The sequence below is a fragment of the Ochotona princeps genome, chromosome 4 (genome assembly GCF_030435755.1).
Source record: "Ochotona princeps isolate mOchPri1 chromosome 4, mOchPri1.hap1, whole genome shotgun sequence".
NCBI classification, from domain to species: Eukaryota; Metazoa; Chordata; class Mammalia; order Lagomorpha; family Ochotonidae; genus Ochotona; species Ochotona princeps.
The window spans coordinates 17551925-17564326 of NC_080835.1; the positions used below are offsets into that span (position 1 = coordinate 17551925).

The 12402-nt window shown below is 43.9% G+C and overlaps 1 protein-coding gene across 1 annotated transcript in view; it reads right to left on the minus strand.

The window, feature by feature from the left end:
- The window catches only part of EXT2 (exostosin glycosyltransferase 2), a 142270-nt gene that overhangs the window by 74386 nt on the left and 55482 nt on the right, over positions 1-12402 (minus strand). Inside the window, exon 8 of the mRNA XM_058663141.1 lies at positions 4977-5108. Within this exon, the coding sequence (XP_058519124.1) occupies positions 4977-5108 (132 nt within the window). The remainder of the gene's footprint in view (positions 1-4976; positions 5109-12402) is intronic.

Here is a 12402-nt window from a genome sequence, read left to right on the forward strand (position 1 = left end):
AATCTAGTCGGGGAAGACTCCCCTGCAGGCTGGACTCTGAGCCACTGCACTGAGAGTGGGTGAAATATTTCTGGAAGGGAGAAGCTGTCTACAAACAAATCATCGCTCCTCAGACTCCTGTCAGAAGCTCTCACTGAAGATGCAGAAACGTACAATCCACTGCTTCCAATCAGCACTCTCATCACCCGAGCTCCCAGAACTGTCATGAACACCAAAGGCCCTGGAGAGGATTTTTTTTCCAAATGGGTCTTAATCAAGACTACTTAAGAAATAACTAAGGAAATAACGCAGACTCCATTTTCTAGTTGTATATTTAGAAATTACATTTTTCATGTTAATGTTCTTAGCCAAGTGGCTAAAGAGCTCAGCTCTTGGACCATTTTGTCCTATACTCTAACATGCTGTTTCAGAATGAAGAATTTCATCTTTGATTTCCTCCTAGCCTATGTTCTTTTAAAATTTAAACCGTTTATCCTTATTAAACTCCCCTTAGTGTGTTAGATGAAAGTACAGGGTAAGGCCTCACCATTTCCACACTTGTGCTGGGGTCACGACCCTCCCACCTGTGTGAATTCTCCTACAGAGGAGCAGATGTGACGAGTTGCATCTCAAACATGTACCAGATGCCGGCCACAGCAGCAGTGCTTCAGGCCGCAGGAGGCTCCAAGGCTTCCAGAGAACTGCAGAGGCAATTCCAGAATATTTCTAGGTAGAAGACCTGGGTCCTCAGCGGTGTATATGACTTGCCCAACGCATGACCTGGGAGAAGTTATTAGGTGCTCTGAGTTTCATTAGGACTGCTTTCCTGGTGAGAAAGAATCTAGCACTTTCCTTATCTTCTCAGTGTGATGAGAATCAAATGCAGTAACAGATACACCGTTGGCATGTGGTGAGTTCTGGATTGCTCAAGTCCTGGGAAGCCCTTCTTCCCCTCTCTCCCTCCTTCTTTCTTTATATAGCAATGGTCTCCTGCTGCCTGGATCACATTTGTCCTAGGTATTACAAGGAATATCATGATAAGTCAAAAATTCCCTTCAGGTGCTTAAAACTTTACAGGAAATTGTACTTCTATACATGTTAAGTGACAGGAAAGAAAACAGAGACAACATGCTCTAAGAGTTACAAGGAGGAAAAGATTACTTCCTGCCTAAGCATTGGGAAGATCTCAAGGGGAATACGAACAGGCACTGGCGTATGCATCAAATGTCAACAGGTGGAGGTTGTGGTGCAGAAAGGCATGCTGGGGAAGGCCGACACAGGCTCTGAGAAGGGAGGCATGGGGGATGCACAGGAAGAAACATACAGCTCCCTGAGAGGAAGCAGGAGGGAGAAGCTACAAAGGCGACAGACGGGGAGTCTGACTACGGGAGGCCCTGCTTTTACGCTGCATGTGGATTGCAATGCCATCCTCACCCATGACGCGCTTGTCCAGATTCCCTATCTGGATAAACTGCACACCCAGTGTTCTGCAACGTTCCTTCATTCACTGGTTAGAAAGTCACGGGCTCGGCAGCGTGGCCTAGTGGCTAAGGTCCTCGCCTTGATCCCATATGACTGCTGGTTCTAATCCCGGCAGCTCCACTTCCTCTCTATCTCTCCTCCTCTCAGTATATCTGACTTTGTAATGAAAATAAAATAAATCTTTAAAAAAAAAAAAGAAAGTCACTTCTCCTAGCCATAGCTCAAATCTGTCCTCTATTGATTCCCACCTGGGTTACTGAGTTAGTCTCCTGTTTCCAGTCTTGTCCTGCTGTAGTGCACAATCCATTCTTCACACTGGTGTCAGATGCAGCTGAAATGCAATTTTACACCCTGTGCCTAATGCCTCAGCAACTTTTCATTTCCCACAGATGACACTCCGACACCCGAGGCAAGGTGTTTTCTGATTTGGGCCCTCTTTGGCTCCTCCCTCTCCCTCCTCCGGTCACTCTGAGGTCCAGGGAGCTCTAAGCCACCACGTGTCCTCCTCCCTCTGTACCTCTGTTCCTTCTGAAGGAGCCACTTCGCTATCTCTATCCTTCTCTTTGAACATTCACTTCATAATTGACCACTGTCCCCGAGTGCTAGCCAACGTAGTTACATAGAAGAAAAAAAATATTGGGAAAAGGGAGCAAACTTAGCATTTGTAGATGTGATTATACATCTAGAAAATACAGCAGAACTCACTTAAAAAGGGAAAGCGTAGACTTCAATAAGATTTACAAAATTAATGTATAAAAAGCCAAAATGTGTCATAGAAATGATAATCCAACTACAATGTCAGGAAGTAGTTATCAGAGCATAAGAGAGATTAAAAAGCCTAAAAGGACCTTCATCATGACTTGTGAAAAATCTCTTATATTTTTCTGTTGAACAGGTCTGTCTTCCGGGTAGCAAGACCCATTGCAATGTAGGAGTCCCAAAGTAAGGGTGCTTCTCTACCTAGTCCACTGAGATTTTCAAAGTACCAGGAGCACCACCTCGAGTGCAGCAGGCATTCAACAAATGCCTGGAGAGTGAAGAAATACCCGAGACAATCTAAAAATTCATGTGATGCCAACCAAAACACAAATAGGATTATGCAGGGTAGCATGACCGAGGTAGTAGCCTTCCACATGAAAAACACACAGGAGATGTATTCAACTCGCAGATGAGCAAATACTCGAGAACTCGGGGTTATGGAAAGAATGAAACACTCAGACACCCAAAGTGTTACCTACAAAACTATAAATTGCTATAGATTATTGAAAGGGCAATTTTTAAAATCTCTTTCAACATTCAAAATATATTTTCTTTAAGCAATGTCTTAGTTGAAATTAATTAGTTAGATAAATTCACACACTTTAGTACAAACATTCGTGAAAGTATGTTCCTTGTATTACTGTTAGAAAACAGAAAAAAAGGAGCACAGCCTCAGTGTTTATGATATGCTTAGCCTAAGAAACTGAAGTAGACCCAAAGTGAACTAGAAATAAGCCCAGACTTGGCCGCAGCATCAGCTGGCAGAAGCTGGCGCTGGGGACTAATTCTGTCAAGTCAAACCACAGAACCACCTAAAGAGTGCATAAACCGGGACTGAGAGAGACCTGGGAGGGAAAAAGTGGGTTCCCCCTTCCTGGGTCACTATTCCCGTGGGAGGGCATGAAAACTAGGACGGGGGCTGGGGTGGCTAGACAGAGAGGCACTCAACAATATCCGTGAGGGCTGGATGGTTGAGTTGGTTAGATGGAACTAAGCTTTAATACCCATTGACAAGTACAAGAGCCAAATGGGATGGGGGACAGACTGGTCTACTGCTACACATACTGGCAAACCAGGGTAGGGGGTGGGCCTGATGGGGGTTATTGTGGGTCGCCCCGACTAGGCTGCAGCTCCCACTGGTTGATGTAAGGGCCAAGTATGTGCTGGGCAGAACCAGACTGGACTGCAACACCCATTGGTTCCAGTGCAACTCGGGATTGAAAACAGAACCAACCCAGCAATTGCAACCACCAGCTGATTGGCGTGATGGACTGTGCCGGGCCCTGTGCTTGCTAGAACATACAAGAATCTGGTCTGGGAATATCTCAAGGTTTCTTTGGAGATCTCCCCAATCAAACTGCTGGACTCAGAACTCTAACCAAGAAAAGACAGAAGACAGAACAGGTCAATCATTCATCTCAGCTATATGTTGGCAGCAAAATACGGGGCAAACGGAGACTTTATGATGGACCATATCAATCAGTGGACGACCTCATCGAGCGAAACTGGCAGCGATTCATAACTGTAGAACTATTAAAATCACTTGAGCAAATATCTCAGAGCATGCCCCACATCCGGGACTTGGGGTGGGCGGGAAACCGGGTGGGGCTTCTCCCTCAATATACCCCTTTACCTCAGATACATGATGGAAACAATATGGACATAATAGTCTTACCCACTTCCCTATACCCCCTGAACCTTTTTTTTTAACCGCAATTAACTATGTAAAGATTATCAACAACAATACAATAAAAAAAAAAAAAAGAAAGAAGCCCAGAAACCACTGACAGTATATATGAAGCAAAAAGCTATTTGTGTTGTAAACTTGGATAATTATGCTTATGTATGAATAGGACCACCTGGAAAGTCACCTTCGGTGGCAGACACAAAGAAGAGGTTAATAGGATTAAACTGCATCTCAAGCCAGGTGGCCGTGTTTGGCATCACTCAGAGATGGTAGAATTGGAGGACAAGGTGAGCTGGGCAGAAAAATGGCAATGTTTACGAGGAACAATGAAGAGAGGGTCCAGCTCTGAGAGCCTTGAACTCAAGACTGGGGAGCTGGAGGACCAGGTACACTTGCAGGCAGCTAGGAGGCAGCAACTGCCAGTTTTAGATCTCCACGCATTTTTCAGGAGGATGAAAGCAGAGCTGGAAGCCACTGTCATAATCCCTACAAGGACTCAAGTGTCTGTGACTTCTTTAGGCAAGGAAGATGGAGAGAAGTGGAGCCTTGACCCCACCGTTGACCAAGTGCCTGGAGAGATCCATGATGCTTCCACATCATTTCTACTCATGTCTGACTTCCCTGGGTCCCGGAAATGCTAACTGCAGTCACACACAGTGAGCACTCCGTACAGACCCCGGCCAAGATCAGGCCCTCTCAACAGAACTCGTGGTGATTGAGTTGCTTATACAACTTTGTCAGGAGCTCTAAGTGCTACAGCTGAAAAAGCCATCAGGTGATCTTTGATTTTCAGGTAGCCTCAGGCTTCCGCATTTATCTCTGCAATGAATAATAAACAGACTGTCTTCTTCAGCATCACGAAAACTATTTGGAAGCTGCAGCTTCTGTGTTTCTTACTCTTGTCAGTGTTTTAAAATACAGCTGCCTGTATCAGGCCCCAAGTAATACAAAGCACACGCTCATCTTAGAAAGTGAGAATTTAAATCACTGTTACAACTGCAATGTTTTCCTTTCCACCTTCCTGACAGCTGGGCCATAGCTTGTGTGGCTGGTGGTGGGATTCACTTACCACAGCGGGAGGGTCATTCCATTCCTCATAGGAGATCGCTGCATAGGGATAGATCCGGTCGTTGATGATCTGCAAGGTGGCCATGGCAATGGCTTTAATTGACTGGAAGTATGCTTCCCAGAACCACCGCGCCTGCAATAAAAAACTTGATGTAAGTGAGCAGCGGGAATAGGATGTTCCAGCAGGGTCATTCCAGGTTTAGGAAATCCCTTTATTCCCACAGCAAAGTCTCCCTGCTCCTCAAGCATTTTCTACCCAAGAAATGCATTGATCAAGCATGATCAGAATGGAATGCCAGCCAGGGGAATGCGCTTGGAGTTCAACTTAAATATAGCAGACTATGCGAGGTAAAGATATCAGTACCGTTACACCACAGAAAATTTCTTTGAAAATAGATGGCTTTTGCTGCAGTGGATGAAGTTTTGGTAGAGAATTCCTCCCCATCAATACCGAGGCCCTGGCAACTACTGACCGGCGAGAAGACAGATCTCCAGCCCACACTGGCCCTGCCCGGGGCACTGACATCCCATTGGCTGTTCCTCCATTCTTCCCACTCCGGATGGTGTCCCCACCTGACACCTTCTTCAATAAGCCACCTGTCTTCACCTGCTCCGTTTGTGACCTGAAGTCGCTATGACAATTCTGCAAGAGAAGTAGAGGAATAGGACATTTTCCAGCCTAGATTTGATGATTGTTCTGCTTCCTGGCATGTGTTCCTTCTATTATGAGTGAACAGCCTAGGCTCACACCTGAATGATGTGGAAAATCTCTCCACTGGTCGCGAGAAGACATGACAGCTGCTCCACCTGGGTCCAGCGGCTGTCTTGGCTACTTCCTGGATATGCTCCACTCACCCTAATTCCCATTCCTGCTCAAAGTCACACTGCTGCTTTCTCTCTCAGCATCCTGCCCAAGTACTTGAGTTTTATGGGACCTTGAAAGAATCCATCTTAGACCTGAAGAACTGTTACTGATGACTCCAACTGTCTCCCTTGACTACAAAATCCCAGAGCACTTAGTGCCTTACTATACAGGCTAGTCAATGTTCTCGACTGGCCTGTAGTTGTTTTTCTGTTTTCACTGAGCATTTTTTTTCTCTGTGGTTAGATTGTGTGGTCTCTGGGTATATAAACCGACATTAAAAAAAAAAATCTTTGCAAACGTTAGTTTTGCCTGTTACAAAAAGCACTTTCATACTCATGCTATTATCTAGTCTTTTTAATCAGCTTAATGCTTATTTGGGGGCAGAGATACTCATCTTACATGTGAGGAAACTGAGATACAAATGAGAAGTGACAACTCAAATCTATGATTCCTCACTTAAGTTCAGATCTTTTTGTACTTCATTCTGGAGTGTTAAAGTCCCAGTACACATTAACTTTTAGGAAATGGTTCTTTTCCAAGAACCTAAAAGGTGCAAAATTTTACTAAGACACAGAAGTCCACAAACCAACACACATATATCTTTAGATTTACCCCCCTCTTTTACGTAACTGGGCCTATTATCATTATTCCTTGATTTTAAAGCACATGCAAAGGAATCACGTTCAAACTTAGATGTCTCAAAATTTTTTCCTTACGTGCAATCTGGGTGCTTGGGGACTTCATAGAAAACAAAGACCAGAAACAAGTCTCCTAGAACTCAAGACAGAGGCACAACCATGGGACAGAGCTTCTCATTTAAGATGACTCAGATTGTCTCACCCTGCCCACCCAACTGCAGTTCACCCAGAGAGGAAGCAAGTCATGCCAATAATCACAGCTCCAGTGTGAACTTCTCCAGGTTAACTGTTTCTGCAGGATGTTCACAGCCCCTTCCCGTGCTGGAGAGGCTTTGTAATTTACAGCCCTTTGCAGGATGCAGTGCCAGCCGCTGTCCACCCAGAGGAAGGAGCTTTCCGTTGTGCTGGCAACCTGCAAAAGTACCTCTGTGCTCATCTGGAGAGCAAATGCACATAAATGCTCACCACGGGTTCCCCCCAACACACAGGCCACACTGAGACCCATCTGAAGCATTTCAACAGAACATTCTCCAGCAGCCACCCTCAACATTGTGAAGCCCACACAGGTTGAAGTCACAACAGGAATAGGTCATACAAATGTTAAGCTTGAACAAAGCCTTGAGCCTCTCTTGGTGAAAAATGACCACACACTGTGATTTTATAAAATGCGCAGAGTTTATAGCATGAAAGTATAAAAATCTCTATGATAAAGTTCCCAGGTAGCAGGGCATGACTGGATCAGCCGAAAAGGATTGGGGCATAAACAGTTTATACATCAACTAAATGAAATTGGTTTCTCTGGCTTCCAACAAAGTCAAGTCAACAAGAATAGCAACAACAGGGGTTTCAGGGAAGCCTAAAGGCATGGTGCGAGGACACCAGTTAGGGAGACCGTTGCCTCTGTATCTCCTACATCTATAGGATGAAGATCACATCACCTGTCACACAGAGTGGTAGGATACGAGATGGGTTTTATAAAGTCTTCACTCAATGCAAGTGTGGAAGAGGCAGTCAGCAAAAGACATCCCTCCATCCTGCCCCCTTACACTGGGATCCATGTGATGTTTGGTCGCACTGTTCTGGGGTGAGAATAGGCGAGGGAGAGAGGATGGGATACTAAATTTATCCCAATTCCTGGAGACAGTGAAGAAATGAAGCACTTTAACCCAGCAGAGAACAGAGAAATAATAAAACACATCTTGTGGGAGTGTGACAGCACTCTATGCTGAAAAAGACAGTGCTCAGTGCCCCTGCTAATGGCTGAATCGCAAAGCTTCCAGGAAATAGGACAGCCCAGGAGAGTGGGAAAACGTCTGGTTTTGCTCAACACTGAACTCCCAGAGCATCTATTGAAAGAGCAAAATCCTCTGACTCCATTCCCTCACAGGCATGAGGTGACACAGGCACCCTGGCACCTCATGAAACTTTTCCAAACCCTCTAAGTACCAATCCAGGAGGTCAGAGGAAAGCCGTCCTTTGATAGTGAAACTGCATCTTATATAACACATTATAAAAGGCACAAAGAAGATGGGGTAATGGATTGAAGTAGAACAAAGGAAGTCTGCTCCTGAAAGGACCAGCAAGATAGAAAATGGGCAGGCAATGTCAGCAGAGGGAAATGGTCTTTAGGCCATGCCATGGGTGTGTTACACCTACAGCAGCCAGAACACCTGTCCAACAGTACCAACCCCCTTTAACAATGCTAAATACCCGCAAGAGGCTCAAAAGTGACAGCATCCAGCAATGGCTTGCCAGGCCTTATAACGAACTAATCACCTTTGTATTGCCCTTTTAATCAGATATTCCCCAATGTGACCCAGATCTAGTGGCTTCATTCTGATATAACAAAGATTTTTACAAATGAAATCCACATAATAAAATGAAAATGAACAAAAAACAAACTAGCTCAATCCCCCAAGTGTCAGTGACATGTAACATGCTTAGATCCTGCTCCTTGTCTCCTCTTCCAACCCCTTGGCTCTCTCAACATAAAGGATCCTCCTCTGAGTAGGATGGAGAAAGCCATAGAGCTGAACACATCACAACTGTCCTGGCCCATCCCAGAGCTTGCTGTTCTTACACAGCCCAGTGGATACAGTGGTCCAAAGGGCTCTCCAAAGGGAGCAGGAACCTAGAAATTGTTTCAGCTTGGAAAGGGCACAAACAGAGGCTGTAGAAGCTGATACCAAAATAGCCAGAGAGAGCAGCTAAAATGTTAATAAACTCTTACAACTGAGTGTGTATCATCAACCAGTTTAGAAGCGCTAGAAAGGGGATCCACATTCATTGAGACTTCTTTTCCACTGGATGTGCTTGAGAGGAATACATATAAATTTAAGGACACACCCTAAAAAACACCAGTTAGGGAGCACCCTGCCTTATTCTTAATTTGCTCATCTGTTGAACTTCTTGCTATTCAAAAGCAGAAGTTTTAAAGTGCTGGAGGAAAAGATACTCTCCCAAGCCCAATAACAAAGACCATGGTGGTTGGTTTTAGATTAAATAAGACACACTGAAGAAGAAAAAAAAAGAATTGTCTAAGTCATCCATTCCTCACTCAGCTCTAATAAATAGAGCAAGTCTACTCCTCCTTCCTTGGAGGCTGAAAGAAAGCTAAGCCCAGACCTCAGAACCAAAACCCTGTACCAAGCCTGTTATGGTAAAATCTAAGGCTAGATGGGGACCCATTATTCTTCCTCCCAGACTAAGACCCACAGACTGAGCCTCTGGATGCTACTTGGCCAGGCAGCCAAGGTATTCCGTCCATCACCTCTCCCCTAACTTCTGGCAGATAGCAGAATTCCAGCCACTTGAGTAATGAAGTGTGAACTGAGTACAGAATTTTGCCTTGGAGTTCTATGCGATGCCTGTCATGCTTGGATGCAGCTCCAGACACAGCCCAAAGATCCCTACCCCTAGAGGAGTACTCACAGATGGAATCTCTAGACTTGCATTGGCATCAGGTGGAGATCTTCGCACTAGTAAGTCAGATCCTATTTTGGACTGAAGCAAAGTCAAACTCATACAGGCCTGCTACAAACCCACAGGGCTGGGTAGGGCTCGGTGGCTATAAGACTCAGGTGTAACTCAGTTTACTTTCAACCTGAGTAGCTAAAGGACTTCCTCCTCCATCAAACACCAGGTAGACAATGAGGAATAAAATTCCAGTTATGAGGGGAATAAATGGAACAAAATTGAGCCCAAGATTGCATCTTGGAACTCAGTGGTAAGCTAGTGAAAGTCAACACTGAGCAGATGCTAACAATCCAAATCCTCAGGTTAGTGGCTTAGTCTGAGCAGGCTTTACACCAGCCTTACAGCACTGTAGCCACAGGACTGTCCACCCATTCATCCTCCAACCTCAGACAGCAGAGTATGGAGAGGTAACCATCCACTTAAGGGAAGGGAAGGGAAGAGACATGGTTCCAAGTCACTGCAGACCAACCTGGAACTAATCCCTCCAAGATGAGGTCCACAGCCAGACAGAATGCTGGGGAGCCTCTATAAGGACTGATGGTTGTGAGAGACATCTGGATGTAGCCTGGTCTTAGGTAGAAGCTTGCAAGTATGGAACATTCTCTTTCAGAATTTTCCTGGTTCACTCTCAGCAACACAATTTCATATTGGGGAAACCTGGGGTAGGTGTGCCCTCTAGTGCTGAAATAGCAACAGCACATCAACAGTGGACAATAAATCTCAACAGTGGTAGTGTCCAAGGGTTCAGAGACAGTAACTATGAATGCTAGAATTTCTGGACAGAGAGCTACAAAGCCAGATGATCAAGACTAAAAGAAGTGCTTAAACCTTCAATGCACAGAATATATCAACAAACATCAAGAACTTGGGGCTGTCACTGGCTAATTCTTTACCTACAGCATTGGGCTCCCATGTAGGTGTTGGTTGGTGTCCCAGATACTCCACTTCTGATCCAGATCCCTGCTTGTGGCCTGAGAAAGCAGTGGAGGATAGCTTAAGTCCTTGGGACCCTGAACTCATGTAGGAAACCAGGATGAAATTGGCCTCAGATTGGCTCAGCTCTAGTCATTTGTAGAAGCTTGGAGAGTAAACCAGTAGATGGAAAATCTCTTTCTTTCTTTCTTTCTCTGTCTTTCTCCTTCTCTTTATAAATCTTCAAGTGAAAAATGAATAAATCTTAAAAAAAAGAACAACATCAAGAACTTTCAGGTTACCATGACCTCATCTAATAAGCAAATTATGTCCCAAACTGGCCATATAGTAAATGATATCCACAAATTTTCAGATGTAGAATTCAAAATAGCTATTTTAAGGAAACTTAGCTTTAAGAAGATACAGAAAAAATTCAATGATTTAATAAAGAAACTTTAAAAATATATACACACAATCTTTAAAAATCAAATAGAAATCCTTGAGCTGAAAAGTAAACTAAGTGAAATTAAAAACACTATAGATAGCATCAATTGTACACTAACTCAGAGAAGAATTAACTCAGAGACAGCATATTTGGAAATAGACAAAGAACACAGTGGAAAGGAATGGAAAAAAAGGCTCACTTTAGGACTGCATTAAAAGAGCAAATATACAAGTCAATGGAGCTCAGGAGGGGTTAGAGAAGGTCAAAGGTATACAAATCAGAATAAGATGAAAATAGAAAATTCTCCACTCCCGCAAAAGCACAACTATGCAGGTACAAGAAGCTCAAACTAAACTAAATATACCAAAGTAATACTATAATCAGCACTGCAAGGTTACAAACCGAGAATTCTCAAAGTTTCACAAGAACAGAGCACACAAGGGTGAGCCGATTTGCCTGACTAGGAATGTGTAGATAGCTACCTTATAGACAGGAAGGGAGTGGGACGCGATGTTCATGGCATCAAAAGAGCAAAACTGCTAACTATACATACAGTACCCAGGCAAAGTATCATTTAGACAGAAAGGAGAGATAAAGGCATTCCCATAGAATCAGAAGCTGAGAAAAGCTATTGCCCCCAGATGCATCCTAAAAGAAACAGCCACGAAAGTCCTGCAAATGGAAAGAAAGATAAACCAAAGGAGAAGGTATAACTGACTGAGAGTAACTACACAAATACAGCATGCTCTAGCGCTGAAAAAATAGCATATAAACTACTTGTATCTTTAGTATTTAGACTAAAAACAGTAATAACTACTTTGATATGCCGAGACAGACAATACAGAAAGACATAAAATGAGAAACTGAAAGAGTAAAATACTCCCAGCACATGGTCCAGAGTCTCCTCATGTCCCCTGCACTTGCAATGTTCCAGGGCCTCCCGTCCAGAGGCCACGCAGTACTCCATAGCTCCTGTTCTTCTTGACCTGCTCAAACTGTGACAATGCAAAGATCAGGAGCGTGATGACCTTCCCTATGGCCTCAGGGGTCAGAACAGAGACCCACCATCCTTATCAGACATCCCCAAATCCAAACTAGAACCCAAGCATCCTCATTTCTAGTTGAGTTTTACTGGAAGCTAGCCCCCATCACCTTTTTTTTCTTTTTGAGGGCATGCTATTCTTTTTTGTTTTATTCCATTTTTATAAACAGTTGAATGACAGCTTACCTAAAATTAGAGAACGAAAAGCATATCAACATAGCCCCTCCAAGGCACTTTTCATGAACAGTGTTGTGGGGGTGAGGGTGGGAGGCTTCGTAAGCCTGCATTATGCCTATGTTACCAGTTTCTCTGGAGGAATGGGAAAATTCACAAATATTTGGTATATCTTGACTCTGGAATTCCAGAAAAAGCAATAAATAGAACCTACATTCTTTAAAAATAAAAACAAATGAGGTACTACACGGGGAATGCATCAACATACTGTAATATTTTTCCTCTACCTAAAATACATATTTTGTCTATGCACATAGAGTTAAAATCACTTGCTACGTAAAATATCGGTACTCTTCCTTTCACCCCTGGAATTCA